The sequence below is a fragment of the Cherax quadricarinatus genome, chromosome 1, assembly GCF_038502225.1.
Source record: "Cherax quadricarinatus isolate ZL_2023a chromosome 1, ASM3850222v1, whole genome shotgun sequence".
NCBI lineage: Eukaryota > Metazoa > Arthropoda > Malacostraca > Decapoda > Parastacidae > Cherax > Cherax quadricarinatus.
Genome location: NC_091292.1, coordinates 18411737 through 18433883, shown reverse-complemented (window position 1 = coordinate 18433883; position 22147 = coordinate 18411737). Strand labels below are relative to the sequence as shown.

The following is a 22147-nucleotide window of genomic DNA, read 5'->3' as shown; positions in this document are numbered from 1 at the left end:
CCACTGCTTGATCCTGTTACTTGTTTCTCTGGTGTCAATTCTTTCGTTTACACTTCAGGAAATGAGACACTTGTATCTCTCGTTGTATCTCTGTGACTCTGTGACTCTATCACAAAAAATCAAAGGGTTTGTAAGACAGGATTTCCGGTCCCTGAATTCATGTTGGTTTTTCCTGACGGAGCCTCACTGTCCCTGTGCTCCAGTATCCTCCTGTGTGGGCGGATGTGTTGGGAGGGCGGATGTTTGTGTGTGGGGGAGAGGGGATGCGTTACCTGTATGTAAGTACTGAGTACAGATGTCCAGTAAAAAGTGAGTGCAGGTGCCTGCTATACCACCTTAACCAATGTGGAAGTGTTTATGTATGTGGTATTAACAAGGATCACCCATGTTGATGTCAGGTGAGCGTCGGGTGGCGGGTGTGTTGCCTCTTCCCAGGGGGCCCCTCACCGATGCCGCCCCCCTGGTCGGTGACGCCGCCTTCGTCAAGCCTCCCGCCGACGCCGATGGCTCAGTGGGAGGAGAGAGCGTGCCCGTGGCTGCAGTGGCCCCTCGCACCCCTACGGCTGCTGGGGGCACCACTGGGGCCCCCTCGTCACCCCCAGCACTCACCAGTGTGGTCGACGATGGCAGAGAGTCCTGGGGAAAGTCTATGGACTTCCTGCTCTCCATCATCGGCTTCGCCGTCGATCTCGCCAACGTGTGGCGCTTCCCTTTCCTCTGCTACCGTAATGGAGGAGGTAAGTATATGTTCACACCTCACAGAGCGTCTGTTATTGTAAAGGAGGTAAGTATTTCTCCACCTCAATGTCTGGCACTGTAACGGTTGAAGTATTTGTTCTCACCTCACAGGTCGTCTGGTATTGTAATAGAAGAGGTACGTATTTGTCCTCGCCTCACAGGTCGTCTGGCACTGTAATGGTGGAGGTATTTGTGTCGTTACTTCATGACCAACTTGTTAAGTTTATTCGTTAAAACCAGTGATAACTGCATGCTCACTTGCCTCCTGTTATTCACACGCACTCATAATATAAACCCTTTAGGTGCATTGACCTCAGATAAAATTTTCAAATCTCGTATCCTGTGAGGAAGTGAATTGATATATGACTTTAATATCAAGTGCCTTGTGTTGATAATATACATGGAAGGTGTACATAGCCTATGGAGATACTTATTATAACACGTGAAATATTCTAGTAGTTTTGCCAGGTTTTTCTACCCATTTTTCCAAATGCTATGAACATCACACTTGCTTATCACATTCTTTGTGGTTATAACTAGAAGCAAAAACAAAATACAACTTATAAGGAAGTCTTACCTAGTGAATATGCCCATCTCGCCCACAGGTGCCTTCCTACTACCCTACTTCCTGATCACTATGTTTGGAGCTCTGCCTCTCTTCTTCATGGAACTGGTGTTGGGCCAGTACAATAGGCAGGGGCCCATCACTGTGTGGAAAGTTTGCCCACTCTTCAGAGGTACGTCCCTTGAGTATTGTATAGTGATAAGGGGAATAGTGAAGCACCTGGAGACCGGAGGATTCTTGAAATACAACTAGCAGGAATTTAGAAACGTAAAGTCCTGTTTTATGGGTCTGCTGGAGTTCTGCGACAGGGGGGTAAACCAGCAATGGGAGAAGGGCTGGTTCACCGCATGTTCCTGCATTGCAAGAATTCATTTGATCATGTAACACAGCATACAAGGATCCAGAAAGTAAAAGGGCAGGCGGGACTAACGAGAAAGAGACTACAATGGATCGCAGAATAAGTACCTGGAAGATAGTGATGATAAAGTATGAGATAGGTAGACGTGACAAGTGGGATCTCACAGGAGTGAGTACTGGAACCACTACTGTACCTCACTGTATAAACGACTAGGCTAGGCTGCACTAGTACAGCAGGCTAGGCTGCACTAGTACAGCAGGCTAGGCTGCACTAGTATAGCAGGCTAGGCTGCACTAGTATAGCAGGCTAGGCTGCACTAGTATAGCAGGCTAAGCTGCACTAGTATAGCAGGCTAGGCTGCACTAGTATAGCAGGCTAGGCTGCACTAGTATAGCAGGCTAGGCTGCACTAGTATAGCAGGCTAGGCTGCACTAGTATAGCAGGCTAAGCTGCACTAGTATAGCGGGCTAAGCTGCACTAGTATAGCAGGCTAAGCTGCACTAGTATAGCGGGCTAGGCTGCACTAGTATAGCAGGCTAAGCTGCACTAGTATAGCAGGCTAGGCTGCACTAGTATAGCAGGCTAGGCTGCACTAGTATAGCAGGCTAAGCTGCACTAGTATAGCAGGCTAGGCTGCACTAGTATAGCAGGCTAGGCTGCACTAGTATAGCAGGCTAAGCTGCACTAGTATAGCAGGCTAGGCTGCACTAGTATAGCAGGCTAGGCTGCACTAGTATAGCAGGCTAGGCTGCACTAGTATAGCAGGCTAAGCTGCACTAGTATAGCAGGCTAAGCTGCACTAGTATAGCAGGCTAGGCTGCACTAGTATAGCAGGCTAGGCTGCACTAGTATAGCAGGCTAGGCTGCACTAGTATAGCAGGCTAGGCTGCACTAGTATAGCAGGCTAAGCTGCACTAGTATAGCAGGCTAGGCTGCACTAGTATAGCAGGCTAGGCTGCACTAGTATAGCAGGCTAAGCTGCACTAGTATAGCGGGCTAGGCTGCACTACTCTCTCAGAGAGTTATTTATACTGTTGAAACTTACCTTATTTCTTTATACAGTACTGTTGTAGGATCACCAGAGAAGGTCGCAATATAGTTTCGTTATTGCAACTTAAAGTAACTTTAAGAATTTATAGGCTTAAATAATAGTTTGTACAAGGCTCGCCAAGACTTAAATAATAGTTTGTACAAGGCTCGTCAAGACTTAAATAATAGTTTGTACAAGGCTCGTCAAGATAGAAAGAACCAGTCTTTATATTTTATTATGTACGGGTTCAGTGCACTTTGTGTATATAATAATAATATCCTTTATGATTAAAATTTATTTTCTTTTAGTAAAAAGTAACCTGTTGGTTTCTCTTGATGAAAACGCATACTTAGGGTAAGATGATTCAATGTATGTAGCTGACATTATGGCTTTGTTATTTTGGTAGATTAATCGAATCCAATTAGATGTTATTTATAAAAACAAACAACTTTGTGTAGCATACAATATGTAGCTTACATGTAATATAATATTGTTAAGCACAAGGAAAGCCACTAGCATGCATGTGCATTTCGGGCAGAAATGTATGTATATATTATAACAGAATCTTAAAATTTATACTAGTATCGTGTAGAAAAGTTACGAGAGCATTATTTGTCCAATGGTTATTTGGGACTTTAGGTGAAATTTTGAGGGCAGGATATCGGCCAGTTAGAAAGGATTAATGGTGTACTTGCCAGTGACTCAGTTAGCCAGGGACCAGCTGGTGTGTGACGGTATTTGCTGTCACTGTGTGAGAGCCTCGTATTTTCTGTGAGACAATCGGAATGATTTTGTTCGAATTTTTAACCTAGAGTGTTAGCCACCCAGGATAATCCAATAGTCGATCGAAGACTGTCTATCATGTTTCAATTGTGGGCCTTTAAATATTCTCCCCAGGATGTCACCCACGACAGTCGACTAACATCCAGGCACCTATTTATTGCTAAGTAATCAAGGGCAGCAGGTGTGAGGAAACGTTCAACATTTCACCAGTACGCTGGATCCCCCTCCCTCAGTGAGTTGAGGACGCTACCAACAGAGCCACAAACACCCTATGGAGCACAGTAATTTGTGATCTGTTTAGGGAAGAGCTTTTGTATTCCCAGTTGAAGCAGTGAGAACACTGCTTCAACTATTTGATGGGCTGAATTAGGAGGAAAGTGAACATGATAGTTCCTGTGAGACTACTTGTGAGCATCTCTATAAATGTTTTGTTTTTATGTTACCTGATAGGTTTTATCCTCTTTCTGTCGTCCAAGTATATAACAGCATGGTATATGGTAATGGCACAGTAATTCCTGGTACCATTGTTGAAGTTTCTTCAATTATTCCTCATATATCTGATATTTCAGTATAATTATTATACATCATTCCTTACTGACTAATCAGTCGCAACATATAGCAAAATATATTTTGACATTATTTATACAACTTATTTATTTATTAATTTGAACATGATACAGTAAAGTACATTGTTTAGTTATTCTCTGTAAGATTAGTATCCCTGAGAAATCGTGATAGATGATTCTCGTTCGTGATTGTGTACAGTTGACCTACAGTCGTTTTCCTAACTAGAATTTTCCCATCCCGTGTGAAGCATTGGTGTACTGTGTCATTATTTTCCCGCTTAAGTTTTCTGACTATACAGGAGGTTCTGGCGTTTTTTGGTAAGACACTCGTTTATGTATACCTCTTTCTTTACTTTAATAGATGCAATTATTAAGTCTTTTTCCTGTCATGTGAGTGGAATCTAAGCGTAACACTTTTTCTACCATGGGATCCTAGTAACCTGGCTTCCTTTATTTCTGACTCGGGTACAATAACACTTGTTTGGTCCTTTATGATCTGGAGAGTAATTTCTTTACTGTTCGTTTGGTTCATATCACTGGGAAAAAGTGGACTGTTAACTATTACTGCGTCCGATAGTTTATCTTGTTCAGTTTTATCTTCTTGGAGAGCAAAGTAGTCACTGAACTGGTTATCTAAGTTGTTCTTCCATTCTTTTACTGCTTCTTCAGCCTTTGTATTAAGAGATATTATTCGTTCTGTATGTCTATCTATGACTGTTTGGATGGTTTTGCCATAGTTAGTCATTCCTGGTGTTGATAACTTTTGTTCAAGACTGAGGATTTTGTTCTCGAGTTGTGTCATCCTGGTGTCTTGTTTTGTTAGCGTCTCTCGAAGATTCATATTTTCAATAACTAAGGTGGAGATGCATGACTTTAGGGTATCTGGATCGTTGGTCATACCTGAGAGACTACTTGGTAGGTTGAATCCGGGGAAGAGAGGGGAGGATGGGCTGGTGGCAGCCATGTTTGTTGTTATTGTTGTGGTGTGGCTTTGAGCGGTGGTGAGAGGGGTGGTAGCTGGCCGGCGTCCTCCTGGCTACACTTGTTGAATACTTGATTTTTCGGTGTTTTCTTGCTGGCCTTGGTGCTGTTTCCTCTTAGATTGCGCAGTTATTATATCTGTTTTGCACATGATATTCACTATTTACCTAGTTAACCCCCTTTCGTGACCAAGACTACAGAGCACAGAAACAGAGGCTGCAACCCTCGACCTAGCAGAACCTTGTGTTAACACAGCGCCCAGCGCATCGCCAGGAACGAGTATCAATAAGAATCATTCAGAACCCAGACACAACACAGGTCAGACTTCTCATAGAGCAAGAAACACCTGCCAGAAGACCACACCTGGTCGCGCTTAACAAACTAGATAAAGTCCAGATATTTACAGCAAGACCTAAGAGGCTCACCTACGAAGAATCTATGCAAATTAAACCTGACGGTTTTGGAGGAAAGAACAACCAGGGAGCTCCCATATGTAAAACCTTTTTTTGTAAGTTTATCTCCCAGTTATTACAAAGTTACGCTACATCTCTTCATCTCAGACCATTAAAATTTGATTCGGAGACAAAAAGGTGCTTGGAGAGGTTCTTCATAAGCTCTCCAAGGCAATGTTCGATTTTCACTAACAGATATTTAATCTGCTGATAATTTACATTGCATAGTTTGTACGCAAGAACAGTGACTAAATTAGGTTTGATCCGAGGAAGACGAGGCTTACATAGTCAACATAGTTTCATTAACAGTTCTACTACTATATGTATGTACGTATAGGTAATATAGTGTTATTCCTCCCGTGATGGTAGGCGTGGGCTACTGCGCCGTGCTGGTGGCCTACTTTGTCAGCTTCTATTACAACGTGATCATCGCCTGGTCCATCTACTACGTGTACGCCTCCTTCAGCTACGAGCTGCCCTGGACCTCCTGCAACCACACCTGGAATACTGACAACTGCTGGGACGGCCTCACCTCAGAGGAGCCCAGACCTAATTCCTCCAATCTCATGTCCCCCTCCGAAGAGTACTTCAAGTAGGTGTTTTAGAGAGAGAGAGAGAGAGAGAGAGAGAGAGAGACGTAACGTAACGCTTTAGGTTCTAACGTGTTAACTGGTATATACTGTACTGCTTTCTGCTGTATAGCCCTTGTGGCTTAGCGCTTCTTTTTTATTATAATAATAATAATGTACTGCTTCTGTTAACTTAGCTTCAACAGTCAGGATGATCCACCAGCAACATTACCACACTCTATAACACAGCAGCAGCATCACCTCACTGTATAACAGCAGCAGCATCACTACATTCTACAAAGCCGCATTCATCACCTCACCACTTTGTGATCCGGTTATTGACAATTTAGTGAAATTTTGAACTGATGTTGTTAACCCTGTTTGATAGTATTTACCTTGTTTTAATCATACCACGAGTTTATTATTGCTACTTAATTTTACCTTCGATGTTCTTCCTTTGTAATTTTTTTTATTAACAACAAACTATCCGGTCAGAGCACTCTTTAAATGTCAGAACAGCCTATTTATTCTACATGGTGTTCCCCAGCTGACGGAGGCGCTAAATAGTATCTCACATTGGTCTAGCACTGCATACAAATAATAGCCTTCCATTCTAACACAGTCCATCGTTGACAGCTTCGTGGTGCTGCAGATGGATAAGAGTGGAGGTTTTGACGACCTGGGTCCTCCTCAGCCTGGCCTCGTACTCTGTGGCCTCCTTACCTACATCATCCTCTACCTCTCACTCTTCAAGGGCGTCAAGTCCTCAGGTGAGTCCCTGATAAAAGTCGCTGATAGCTACATGCTAGTCGTAATCTTGTCCTGTTTCCTGACAAACCTAATACTTATCTACTTACATGCTAGTCCCACAGACAATCATCAATCGCGTGTCACTAGTAAAATATAGCCTTCAATCCGCCTTACACACATCCAGTAATGAAAATCCCAAATTAAATTTTCAACTATTTATCCTGTGTTAGCTAAAAAGGAATTTTAGCGATTCTAAGTAAACAGTTATTCTCTTGAGGCTACCTCACCATATGTTATGTTTATCGTCTATGAAGTAGTTAATAATAATTGCCACGGCGGAATGAAAAGAAAAACTTGTCTGTCGTGCGAGGCTTCCCGTGCAATTTCTTGCTCGGATGAGGGTTGCTTGCCTAGAGTGTGGCCTCCATGTTTGTGGTCAGGGAGATTGTTCTCTCCCTGCCCCCCTTAGATGGTGCCTGAAGTATGACCGCCACGGTGATGACCTTGGCTGATTTCCACGAGCATAATTTGGCTCGTGCATTGGTGAGTTTTCACTGATTGGTCAGAAAGCAGTGGTGCCGGCTTTGAGGGCTTGTCATGTATAGTTACCAAATGAGTCCACTGTTGGCTGGGAAGCTCCACGTAATCCGCGGATCCACGCCTAGCATAAGAGCATGGAAATATGGATAAAGTCACATTTATCTCCATGGGATTTTTTAATGCTTGGGGTCAATGTCTAGGTTTGTAAATGCTATTCTTAGGTTTGCGAGAATAGGCTGTGTTGTTGGTGTTATTCTTTGTGTTCTTCATGGAACATGTTTGGGGGTAATAATTATTTCAATGCCTTTTATATTACTGTTTCTGTAAGCTTCATCCCCTTCCCAGATGGTATTCTGATGTTTACTCTCCTTTTCCTGTCTCCGTTTCAAATCTTTAATTTTCCTCATTAGTTCTACATCAGTAAACAGAGATACTGTGTGTGTATTGACGTAGTGGCGTGGTGTGTTACGGTGGTTGTGTTGTCACAGGTAAGGTTGTCTGGGTGACAGCCACTATGCCCTACGTGATCCTGACGCTGCTGCTCATCCGTGGGGCACTCCTCCCTGGGGCTGCTGACGGTCTTCTCTACTACATCAAACCTTCCATCTCCGCCCTCTCCAACCCACAGGTGAGCACTCTGCAACACCAGTCGTTAGGGAGTCCTCATCAAGTAGTTCTCAACATGGAGTATGTTTAAAAAATATTTGCAATATGTAATTCTGTCCTCTCATCAAACTTACACTCTTTTAACTCTACCTGGTCCGTGCCTTCCCTACCATTACACCTGCCTTGTAACCTATTTCTTAACCTTTTTTTTTTTTAAGTTGATCGGGTGCTTGTAGGGCCCTCGGGAAACTTCTTGAATTTTCTTAATATTGAAAATAAGTATTTGTGTCGAATGTTTTATGCTAACAGTTTTATTTTTGTTAATCAGTTATACTTACTATATTCTTAGGTATTTCTGTAATTGAGAAGAGGGATGAGTGATCTCCCAGGTCAAAGCAATCTTCAGTTTTCCTATCCTCCCGTTTCCCTTACCTATCCACTAAACACTGTCTCCGTCTACTTGTGATTAATCCCAACTTTCTTGTTCCTTCACTGATAATGATGTATTCATTTCGCAAGAAGATACATTATAGTTACAATAATAAGGGGCCAGTATTTCTATAAAAAAAAAAAAAAAAAAAAAAGGAAAAAGTCCATAGCTATGCATAAAACGTCCATCCACAGTTGCACTGGGTGTTACAGGACCTCAATGAAAAAGTCACTGTCTGATTTTCTTGGGTTATCCTAGGTAATTTACACTATGTATGATAATTGTACTTATGTGTACCTGTGCCTATATAAAGTTACTTACAGGTGTGGTACGAGGCAGCGGTGCAAGTGTTCTTCTCGGTGGGTGCTGGCTTCGGCGTGCACCTTTCCTATGCCTCCTACAATACCTTCAACAACAACTGCTACAGAGACTGCCTCATCACCAGCTTAGTGAACGCCTTTACAAGCTTCTACTCTGGCCTCGTCATCTTCACATACCTGGGCTATATGGCCTTCAAACAGAAGACTCACATTAGCAGAGTTGCCACTGATGGTAGTTCCCTTGTCTGCGGTTTATAAGCAGTTTGAAATTATAAATAAACTGGTTATTGTGATTATAATCAAATTAAAATTTTCACCCAGTAGTTGTGTTTTGACTCAGTTTTCATCTCTCGCAGGTCCTGGACTGGTGTTCCAAGTGTACCCTGAGGCGGTGGCTACGCTTCCCGGGTCACAGTTCTGGTCCTGTTTGTTCTTTCTCATGCTCATCGCCCTCGGCCTCGACTCCGGCGTGAGTAGTGTGACCAAGTCCACACAAATACCTGTTAAAATGTTTTGTTCTATGCCTCCTTCCATATTGATCCTAGCCCTTGTTACATGTTGTGTTATGGATTCTGATGTACACATCTGTGGGAACCAGGTTCCTCCCCCCCCCCCCTCAAACAAAAACAAAACTCATTCCTCCCTGCTACTGTCTTGTCCACCTGCCTTGCACATCTCACTCTCCTAAATACCTGCCTTTCGCCCCCACAGATGGGCGGACTGGAGTGTGTCATCACAGGGATGCTTGATGAACTACGACGCACCTTCGGTAGGAAGACCATCAGAAGGGAACTCTTCACCGCCATCGTCGTCACCTCCTCCTTCCTCGTCTCTATCACTAACTTCTGTCAGGTGAGGGACGGAAACTCGGTCTAACAATCTTCCACATACTCGCCGTACTCCTTTTTTAATTTCGTCATGCTTGTCTTTATTGCTTGTGAAGACTGGTATTCCAAATGGGAGAAGAATGAAATTAGTTCAGTAACTTCCACCGCCACGTATGTGCTCGCTTCAGGGATGACATGTCCAGTGGTACTTGGCATCTAATGTTTGAAGCATTGATGGCCGAGTTGACTAAGGTGTCTTGAAATTTTGGCGGGATTCCCGGGAGACATGCTAAAGTATCTGGGATTCGATTCCCCCGATAATATATATATATATATATATATATATATATATATATATATATATATATATATATATATATATATATTATATATATATATATATATATATATATAGCCGGACTTGAGTCCTGTAAATGGGAAGTACAATGCCTGCACTCTAAAGGAGGGGTTTTGGATATTGGCAGTTTGGAGGGATATATTGTGCATTTTTTATACGTATATACTTCTAAACTGTTGTGTTCTGAGCACCTCTGCAAAAACAGTGATTATGTGTGAGCGAGGTGAAAGTGCTGAATGATTAAAGTATTTTCTTTTTGGGGATTTTCTTTCTTTTTGGGTCACCCTGCCTCGGTGGGAGACGGCCGACTTGTTATATATGTATATATATGTATATATATGTATATATATGTATATATATATATGTATATATATGTATATATGTATATATATATGTATATATGTCCTGTTTAAGGGCAATGTGTGGTGTAAATATTATGCAGAAAATTCGGAGTGTGGAAATTAGGAGAAGGTGTGGAGTTAATAAAAGTATTAGTCAGAGGGCAGAAGAGGGGTTGTTGAGGTGGTTTGGTCATTTAGAGAGAATGGATCAAAGTAGAATGACATGGAAAGCATATAAATCTATAGGGGAAGGAAGGCGGGGTAGGGGTCGTCCTCGAAAGGGTTGGAGAGAGGGGGTAAAGGAGGTTTTGTGGGTAAGGGGCTTGGACTTCCAGCAAGCGTGCGTGAGCGTGTTAGATAGGAGTGAATGGAGACGAATGGTACTTGGGACCTGACGATCTGTTGGAGTGTGAGCAGGGTAATATTTAGTGAAGGGATTCAGGGAAACCGGTTATTTTCATATAGTCGGACTTGAGTCCTGGAAATGGGAAGTACAATGCCTGCACTTTAAAGGAGGGGTTTGGGATATTGGCAGTTTGGAGGGATATATTGTGTATCTTTATATGTGTATGCTTCTAGACTGTTGTATTCTGAGCACCTCTGCAAAAACAGTGATAATGTGCGAGTGTGGTGAAAGTGTTGAATGATGATGAAAGTATTTTCTTTTTGGGGATTTTCTTTCTTTTTTGGGTCACCCTGCCTCGGTGGGAGACGGGCGACTTGTTGAAAATATATATATATATATATATATATATATATATATATATATATATATATATATATATATATATATATATATATATATATATATATATGTATATATAATGTGCCAAATAGGTAAAACTGGTCATTTAGCAAGAACTCATTTAAAATTAAGTCTTTTCTAAAATTTTATCTTATACATTTAAGGATATATTTTTTTTCATTTATATTAATACAAAAATTAATGATTTTGTACCAAAAGGACCTTAGAAAACTTACCTAACCTTATTATAACAATCGCAATTTAATTTAGCCTAATCCAACTAAATATATTTTATATAAATTTATAATAATTTAATAATAAACAAGCACAATGAAATATACTTTTTTTTGGGTTAGATTCAGAATGATTTTTGCGAAATTATTGCATACACAAATTTTTGCTTGCCCTATTCGGCAAGAAGTCCTTTCCTATTTAAGCCAAGATGGCAAGTTTCACTTATTCTGCACGATATATATATATATATATATATATATATATATATATATATATATATATATATATATATATATATATATATGTATAATTTTTTTTTTTTCCAACAAGTCGGTCGTCTCCCACCGAGGCAGGGTGACCCAAAAAAAAAGAAAGAAAATCCCCAAAAAGAAAATACTTTCATCATCATTCAACACTTTCACCACACTCACACATTATCACTGCTTTTGCAGAGGTGCTCAGAATATAACAGTTTAGAAGCATATACGTATAGAGATACACAACATATCCCTCCAAACTGCCAATATCCCAAACCCCTCCTTTAAAGTGCAGGCATTGTACTTCTCATTTCCAGGACTCAAGTCCGACTATATGAAAATAACCGGTTTCCCTGAATCCCTTCACTAAATATTACCCTGCTCACACTCCAACAGATCGTCAGGTCCCAAGTATCATTCGTCTCCATTCACTCCTATCTAACACGCTCATGCACGCTTGCTGGAAGTCCAAGCCCCTCACCCACAAAACCTCCTTTACCCCCTCTTTCCAACCCTTTCGAGGACGACCCCTACCCCTCTTTCCTTCCCCTATAGATTTATATGCTTTCCATGTCATTCTACTTTGATCCATTCTCTCTAAATGACCAAACCACCTCAACAACCCCTCTTCTGCCCTCTGACTAATGCTTTTATTAACTCCACACCTTCTCCTAATTTCCACACTCCGAATTTTCTGCATAATATTTACACCACACATTGCCCTCAGACAGGACATCTCCACTGCCTCCAACCGTCTCCTCGCTGCTGCATTTACCACCCAAGCTTCACATCCATATAAGAGTGTTGGTACTACTATACTTTCATACATTCCCTTCTTTGACTCCACATATACCTCAACGCACCACTCACCTTTTTTCCCTCATCAATTCTATGATTAACCTCATCCTTCATAAATCCATCCGCCGACACGTCAACTCCCAAGTATCTGAAAATATTCACTTCTTCCATACTCCTCCTCCCCAATTTGATATCCAATTTTTCTTTATCTAAATCGTTTGATACCCTCATCACCTTACTCTTTTCTATGTTCACTTTCAACTTTCTACCTTTACACACATTCTCAAACTCATCCACTAACCTTTGCAATTTTTCTTTAGAATCTCCCATAAGCACAGTATCATCAGCAAAAAGTAACTGTGTCAATTCCCATTTTGAATTTGATTCCCCATAATTTAATCCCACCCCTCTCCCGAACACCCTGCATTTACTTCTTTTACAACCCCATCTATAAATATATTAAACAACCATGGTGACATTACACATCCCTGTCTAAGACCTACTTTTACCGGGAAGTATTCTCCCTCTTTTCTACACACCCTAACCTGAGCCTCACTATCCTCATAAAAGCTCTTTACAGCATTTAGTAACTTACCACCTATTCCATATACTTGCAACATCTGCCACATTGCTCCTCTATCCACTCCCCTCAAGGAAGGTTCCTTGATGTTGGTGAGGGGCTCTTGATTTAGGGAATTGGTTCTGTGCTCCAGTTCCCCGAATTAAGCCTGAATGCCTTCCACATATCCCCCCCCCAGGCGCTGTATAATCCTCCGGGTTTAGCGCTTCCCCCTTGATTATAATAATAATAATAATAATCCTCTATCCACTCTATCATATGCCTTTTCTAAATCCATAAATGCAATAAAAACTTCCCTACCTTCATCTAAATACTGTTCACATATATGCTTCAATGTAAACTCTTGATCTACACATCCCCTACCCACTCTGAAACCTCCTTGTTCGTCCGCAATTCTACATTCTGTCTTACCTCTAATTCTTTCAATTATAACCCTACTGTATACTTTTACTGGTATACTCAGTAAACTTATTCCTCTATAATTTTTACAGTCTCTTTTGTCCCCTTTCCCTTTATATAAAGGGACTATACATGCTCTCCGCCAATCCCTAGGTACCTTCCCCTCTTTCATACATTTATTAAACAAAAGTACCAACCACTCCAACACTATATCCCCCCCTGCTTTTAACATTTCTGTCATGATCCCATCAGTTCCAGCTGCTTTACCCCCTTTCATTCTACGTAATGCCTCACGTACCTCCACCACACTTACAGTCTGCTCTTCTTCACTCCTAAAAGATGGTATACCTCCCTGGCCAGTGCATGAAATTACCGCCTCCCTTTCTTCCTTAACATTTAAAAGTTCCTCAAAATATTCTCGCCATCTACCTAATACCTCCCTCTCCCCATCTACTAACTCCCCTACTCTGTTTTTAACTGACAAATCTATACTTTCCCTAGGCTTTCTTAACTTGTTTAACTCACTCCAAAATTTTTTCTTATTTTCATTAAAATATATATATATATATATATATATATATATATATATATATATATATATATATATATATATATATATATATATATATATATATCAACAACACTGCGACTAGCCAAGGAGTCGAACCAATTCTGCTTTGGCCTGCCTCGTGGTGGACGAAAACTCATGACGCCTTAGTCCACTGGGATTGTGTGGGCCCGTGGATTAAGGCGTCATGAGTTTTCGCCCACCATGAGGCAGGCCAAAGCAGCGTGGGTTCTACTCACTGTGTATAAATGGTGTGTGTTTATCTTTGACAGGGCGGGATGTACGTGTTCCACTGGTTGGACACTTATGCTGCTGGCATCTCCCTCCTCTGCTCCGCTCTCTTTGAAGCAGTCGCAATCTCTTGGTTCTACGGTAAGTGAAAATAAAAGTAAATGTTAAGTAATAGTAATCAAATCATTATCATTCATGAGTAGGTATACAACTAAACTAGGACACTCACGTGAGTGTCCTAGTTTAGTTGTATACCTACTAGATTTGCAAATTTGTCTAGCAAGCAGTGTCCCTTGGGACCATGGTGCCCCTCTTTTATAATTCAACCCTGTACCTTAAATAAAAATCACCCATTAGTGTTGACAACTCTCCGCCGTCTTGTCAGGGCTGCCATGAGAATTGTAAGTTGTGATGCAGTCAAAATGCTGAAGACAATAATTCAGCTTAGCTTTTGAGAATCTACAAGACTGAGGCAGTAGTCCATGGAGCATGGCCTTACATTGTTAACCTAGAAGATAAAAAAAATCCTGATTGAATTGGATTTTGCCAATGAGTTTAACTTGTAAGGATGGTGAACATTGTTAAACATTCTGGAATCTATTTCGAAGTTCACTGCATGTGGCAGGATTTGATGAAATTAATTATCACAAGACTGGTGCTCCGGGGTATGGCTGAAGGTGTCTGGCTGTGTGGCTAATGTACTGTGTACTTTAATGCAGAGTTCACACGTTTCTGCTGCGCACTAAGATACAGTGGTGTGTGTGTGCGTGTGTATACAGGTGATATCACAATATGCAAAACAACCAGTGAAAAAATAGTGAAATATCAAGTGCTTCGTGATTTCTATTACACAAACTTGGATAATCCTTCCATTAGCACGCCTCACAGCTCCTCCTAACTTTACATTCATTGTCATCTCCACCCTTATTTATCCATTAATTCCTACTCCGCAGCGCTATATGACCCTGGTAGGTTTGGCGCTTCCTTCTGATTATAATAATAATTCGTGATTTCTCACATTATCACGAAAGTACTTGGAATATCACTTTTTCACGGTAGTTTTGTGTACACACACTATATATATATATATATATATATATATATATATATATATATATATATATATATATATATATATATATATATATATATATATATATATATATATATATATATATATATATATATATATATATATATATATATATATATGACAAGCCACTGGGGGGCGGAAATCTTTAGCTCAAGTACTTTCACACTTCTCAGTGCTTCATCAGGAGCTGTGCAATGTTGCAAGGGAGCAACCAAAACAGGGAGAGAGGTCTTAGAGTAGCGTAGGTATCACTGGCCACGGTTATCCTTAGACTGGGTTAGTGGTCGGTGCCAACCCCACCCTCCCATCATCCCCTCCACTACCCATATAGGGTAGGAGGGTTTCTGAGATGTCAAGTAGGAAAGGCATTTGTACTTAATGTGCACTAGATTTTTTACAACTTGTAAAACTAGAAACTAGTGCTAAAATAAACAAGATTTACACACACATACACACACAATATATATATATATATATATATATATATATATATATATATATATATATATATATATATATATATATATATATATATATATATATATTGTGTGTGTGTATGTGTGTGTGTGTAAATCTTGTTTATTTTAGCACTAGTTTCTAGTTTTACAAGTTGTAAAAAATCTAGTGCACATTAAGTACAAATGCCTTTCTGAAATTTTTTTTAAAGTACAGTATTTACTCAGCACTGGGATTACATATCTTTGGGCATTTTTGGAAAAGTCGTTTGTCACGCCAAGCATTTCTGATTATTAACCCGAAGGGACTACTAACCCAGCACAACCTAAAGCCACTATGTTTGACTTAATTTCATGAGGATCCTTTGATCATCATGCCCAGGCTGAGACCTACAACAGTCTGCTAACACCCAGGTACCTACTTACTACTTGGGTGAGCAGAGGCAATAGCTGTAAGGGAAACATTTCCAACACTTCCATTCTTACCGTGTTCGAACCGGGCTCTCTCGTCACCTGGATGATGAACAGGAACTACATACTGATCCTGTACTCGCCTAATTGTGGTTGCAGGGGTCGATTCATAGCTCCTGGCCCTGTGTGTGTATGTGGATGGCAGCACACACTACCATAGGATGCTACACACCTAGTTACGAGTGTCAGCAGGTGTCGTGAGCCTAGCCCAGGAATTAATATAGCGAAGTGCCTCTGCCCCCGGCTAGGCTGCTCCACTCACCCATTATATGCCACTCTTCCTCAACCAACAACTGCACGAATAAAGTACAGAGAACAATACTTCTTTTTAACCACGTTAGTAATGAATATATAAAGATATCTTCTAGCCTCGTCAGTAATTAATATATTAGGATATCTACTAACCACGTCAGTAATTAATATGCTCTAACGTGTCAGTAATTAATATATTCGGATATATGTTCAAGCCAGAGTAATATATTAGGATGTGTTATAATCACAATATTAACTAATCCACAAGATTGTACATTTTTTATATACAACTGTTACTAGTGAATATTATAACAGAAATCAGTCCATACTGTCTTGATGTATATTATTATGCGGGAGCGCTAAGACGGTAGGGGGTCATTATAGTGCCTGGTAAATTAGGTTTGATGTAAGGAAGTAGACAGTAGCTTCAATTCTTCGGATCAAGGGCCCCTTCTCTTCCCCCCCTCCCCCTTTACCGTCACTAACACGCCTTAATTTCATTTAATGCAGCTAATGGACAACAACGCTAAAGCACATGATAAACAATTTAAAATATTTTATAACTACAAAGAGTCACTGGGTGTCCAGGACGGGGTAGCTTTATGTGGTTGCATTTTTTTTTTTTTTTGTTTACTCCGAAATTGTTCTTTAATTTGAGAACGCCTCACTTGATCAGCTTTAGATTTTCCAGCTGATGTACTGTAACTATGGAAAGGTTCATGCAACTATTGGCATGTTCAGGTGCCCTCTCGTCAGTGTTATACACACCATTCCCGGGTTTGATTTCCGTGTGATAACTTTAGAAATCGTCTTCAGATTGGCTTCAAACTTTCAACACTGGTGTATCTTAGAAGAAAGTTTATATTGATACTGGAAAATGTATGTGGCAATCTGTCATTTTTATTGTTAAAATGGTGTATTTTTTCCTATTATTATTATTATTATTATTATTATTATTATTAAAGATTAGCCGGTATTCTCCCGGCCCGGGCCTTTTCCAAGTGGTGGCCCGGCCTTGGCTCCCTCTTTAGGGAGTGTCTGAGACCTAAGTCTCCCATGGGAGGAGGTACAAGTACCTCCTCATCTTTGGGACCAACTGTCCCCAGGCCTAGCCACAAGCTAGGCCTCTCTGGTCTGCCATCCCCGCCCCAAGGGGGCAAATGGGAATGACAGTCTTATGAGCTAAAGGCTCGGGATCAGGCACCTACCCTACCCTAGAAGGGTTAGGCATGGTATCGATCTTTTTCTTATAAAATAACTTGAGTATGCCTCTTGTGAATGGCTGCAATTTTAATTGTTGATGCATCTTATGCAAAAGATGGGAAGGAACCCGGTAAATTAATGCTATGTAGATGCATGTTTGCCAGTTTCCTAACATTGTTAATGAAATTGTAAATGCTTGATTCAGATTAATAACAGAAGCATGCCTCATCTGTGCACCTTCAAACTCTAAATGTTGGTGTATCTTAATTAGAAAAAAAAAACACTGGATTTATTTTAGGTTATGTAGGTGCCAATTTGCCAATATGACTGAAGAAACGATAAAAATTTACACTGGTTGTCATGCGGTAAATTGCGGATGGACTTCAAACTTTCAGCAGGTGCCGATTGGCAGTCCAATGATTTACTCCTCTCTTTGAAATCTAATGGCTTGCCCTTCTCTGAAATATAATGGCTTACCCTTCTCTGAAATATAATGGCTTACCCTTCTCTGAAATATAATGGCTTGCCCTTCTCTGAAATCTAATGGCTTACCCTTCTCCGAAATCTAATGGCTTGCCCTTCTCTGAAATATAATGGCTTACCCTTCTCTGAAATCTAATGGCTTGCCCTTCTCTGAAATATAATGGCTTACCCTTCTCTGAAATATAATGGCTTGCCCTTCTCTGAAATATAATGGCTTACCCTTCTCCGAAATATAATGGCTTACCCTTCTCTGAAATATAATGGCTTACCCTTCTCCGAAATCTAATGGCTTGCCCTTCTCTGAAATATAATGGCTTACCCTTCTCTGAAATATAATGGCTTGCCCTTCTCTGAAATATAATGGCTTACCCTTCTCCGAAATATAATGGCTTACCCTTCTCTGAAATATAATGGCTTACCCTTCTCTGAAATATAATGGCTTACCCTTCTCCGAATATAATGGCTTACCCTTCTCTGAAATATAATGGCTTACCCTTCTCTGAAATATAATGGCTTACCCTTCTCTGAAATATAATGGCTTACCCTTCTCTGAAATCTAATGGCTTACCCTTCTCTGAAATATAATGGTTTGCCCTTCTATCTTTGAAATCTAATGGTTTACCCTTCTATCTTTGAAATCTAATAGTTTACCCTTCTATCTTTGAAATCTAATGGTTTACCATTCTGTCTTTGAACTCGAATGGTTTATCTCTCTTTTTGAAATCTGTTGGTTTATCTTTCTCTCTGCCTCGTAGTCTTAGAAAACAGGCAGATTCCAGTTTCTAAAAAAAATCCAATAATTTTTGCTTAAAAGTTTGTCGAGATTTTCAGTAAAATATAACAGAAAAGAAAATTGATATATGTATATCCAAAACTAGAGTGTTTATGGTATTTTTCACCTTCACAAGTTTGATGAGTCCCTGAAGATATTTCCTCATGTTTTTATTCCAGAGGCGGTACATATCTCAAATGCAGTGTTATTTTCTTCAGGCTTTTCTACTTTTTTGGGTAAACTATAAATAAGACAAGGTTCATGGAACAGTTTGTATATTCAGGTGGCCTTTGGTCACTTTTGTATAGACCAGTTGTCCCAAACCCCAATGGAAATAAATCACTCTGTCTGACTTTTTTGGGTTATCCTAGGTTCTCTACACATATGCTATGTATGATAATTCTATGTAACTGTATTTGTGTATACCTGAATAAACTTACTAACCTGTGGCCCTTCTAGGAAATGGATGCGGCCCTCATGTGAAATTATGAATTCACTTTTATGTAGGTTCCACACTGTAGTGTCAACAGTTACAAAATATTGAAAGCCATTTTACACCAAAACTTTATCGCCACCTCTAGCAACCACCTTTCATTTCTGGTGCGCATGATTTATGTGGTTATAACTGGTATCTTCGGCCGCCCTCCATTAAATTTGGCTTTACAAATTATTCCTTTCATACTAAAACGTTAGGAACTACTGGTATAGACTATTCCTGATTTTGCTTTTCCGTGCGATAACTTAAGAAAACCTTTGACAGACTTCCAATATTCAACACTAGTGTGGAAAATACTGTATATATTTTCCAGAAATACAGTAGTTATTAAATGTAAATAGATGGCCATACTGTATTTAAAATTTATGTAATCGAAAACGGGAAGCTGCGCCTGCGCAGAAGAGACACTCGCCATCTTGGTTTTGAATTGGATACAACGTTAGTTCAATGGGAAGAATTTTTCGTGCTCTAGAGGTTAAAATTGTGCTGACACCTCTCAAATAGGAGGCGAAATTGGTGGATGTGCATTCCTGCATAACTTGAGATATCAGACGACTGGACAAGACAGCTCCAGGAACCTCAGATAAGCTCTCTAGATTTGTGTATAATTCTGGCCAGTGTTTTCATAAATTTAGTTAGTGAGGTTTTTCTGAGTATGATACAACTTAATATCCAGTCAAATTGGTGAGTGATATTAAGATATATTTTCCTTCTGTTATGTAATTGTGTATATATATAACATTTATTATTTTTAATATACAGTCCACAAATTTATATATTTACCAATATTCCTGGTGTATGTATATTTCATTTAATTAATAGGTCCAGAGCAACTTGTGGATATGACAGTGGTAGGTATCGAAGGGGGACATTTTTTGCGACCTAGGTGTCCCAAATTCCTACTTGTCTATGTAACATTGATAAATAATAATTATCTTTGTTATCATTTACTGTTATGTACATAATTAGTTACATTCAGATAAATGCAATTTTCCACAACTAGTTTATCCTACTTAAAAAATCAAATTGTTATTGATATGTATAGGTTCCAGTTTACCATTTTTTAAAGTGGTATCGTATTTTTCCATTAAACATTTAAGTAAGATAAGACAATATTTATTGGTATTTTTAACCTGATCGAATTAATTACCAGGGAGTGGATCATCGAGGACTGTTTTTTTTTCCATTGCGGTCCCCCAGGATGCGACCCACAACAGTTAGCTAACACACAGGTACCAAATTACTGCTAGGTGGACAGGGGCAGTAGGTGTAAGGAAACATGCCAAACTTTCCCACCCGTGCCGGGGATTGAACCACGGACACTCGCTATGCGAGCTGAGTGCACTATCAACAGGAAGGGAAGGCAGGGTAGGGGTCTTCTTAGAAAAGGTTAGAGGGAGGGTAAAGGTGATTTTGTGTGCGAGGGGCTTATTAGACATCCAGTAAGTGTGTTAGATAGGAGTGGAGACGAGTAGTTTTTTATGATTTGGCGTGCTGCTGGAGTGTAAACACTGTACCACTTGTGAAGGGATTCACGGAAACCAGTTAGCCGGACACGAGTCCTAGAGGTGGAAGTACAGTGCCTGCACTCTAGAGGGTTAGTTTAATAGTTTAATATCTTTGTTATGCACCCCATACCCATCCTGTGGGCGGTAGTCAAAAGATTACAGAGGTACATAATGGGTCCAGGGACTGGGCCTCAAAGTTTTGATAGCTGAGCAAGTTACAAAGGTAATGAACTCACAATTTACAAAGGTAATGAATCCTGTAAGTATCGTTACTTAGTTTATACATGCTACGATCATGAACAAATTATAGAGTAATAAGCAATTCACACTTCCACACCCGGTCACAACTGTAATGAGTTATTGGTGCAAATATTGATTGTCGACACACACACACACACACACACACACACACACACACACACACACACACACACACACACACACACACACACACACACACACACACACACTATACACACACACACACACACACTACACACACACACACACACACACACACACACACACACACACACACACACACACACACACACACACACACACACACACAGTCAGTCAGCAGACGTGGGTCACAAGGCTCCGAGATCTTTAGTGGTTTTTAAGGCGTGCAACAACTGCTAGCAGTAATCAGCGGTAGTGACAACGTCAGTGAACAATCCTACGAGTGATAACCAGAGTTATTAGTTAAAAAAAGTCGAGAGGAAGCCTGAAATCTTTAATATTTCAAAGTGTCAAACCGTTAGTGGATAGTAGGCTTCTGTTGCTACACGGATTCAAATATACAAAGATTCAAGTGAGTGTGGAAGCGGGTGTTCAAGAATTTCGAGAGATTGGATAACAAGTGAAATGTGGGGCACCATACAGTGAGAGTGAAAAAGTTAATAAGCAAATGTAGAAAGAAAAAATATAATATATAACAAGGGAAGGTGGCATTAGGCCTGCTGAAACAGTGACGTCACAACAGTTGTGTGACATTATACATATAAAGTGTAACACCGAATGTGAAGTGTATTCCAATATAAGTGAAGTGTACTCTATCATAAGTGACACTGAGGGACGCGGGATGCATGAGCATATACGGTTATAAAGATCACAGGTGAAGAATTTTCAAAATAGTGATAGAAGGCTACGTCATCAGCATCTGGCAACTTGTCATCGCATCACTGCCAGCTTAAGTATCACTCACCTGTTGGGGTTGTTTTTTTGGGGGTTCTGAATCCTGCCTTGAGTCACTGCTAGATATTGGTCACTCACTCCTGCAAGCTATTACCAGAATTAGAGCAGAAATAGCATAGATAAGGTGAAGATAGGGTTGACTAGCGAGGAGCAGCCTAGCGAGGGGAAGCCTAGTGAGGGTGACGTCAGAC

General features: G+C 40.3%; 1 protein-coding gene across 1 annotated transcript in view; it reads left to right on the top strand.

Annotated features, from left to right (window-relative positions):
- Window positions 1–200: 200 nt before the first annotated feature.
- The window catches only part of LOC128685051 (sodium-dependent dopamine transporter-like), a 68021-nt gene continuing 46074 nt past the window's right edge, over window positions 201–22147 (top strand). The window contains exons 1-9 of the mRNA XM_070100716.1: window positions 201–737; window positions 1344–1475; window positions 5843–6065; window positions 6679–6812; window positions 7821–7960; window positions 8692–8920; window positions 9045–9157; window positions 9400–9540; window positions 14068–14167. Coding sequence (XP_069956817.1) covers window positions 386–737; window positions 1344–1475; window positions 5843–6065; window positions 6679–6812; window positions 7821–7960; window positions 8692–8920; window positions 9045–9157; window positions 9400–9540; window positions 14068–14167 — 1564 coding nt within the window. The 5' untranslated portion in view covers window positions 201–385. The remainder of the gene's footprint in view (window positions 738–1343; window positions 1476–5842; window positions 6066–6678; window positions 6813–7820; window positions 7961–8691; window positions 8921–9044; window positions 9158–9399; window positions 9541–14067; window positions 14168–22147) is intronic.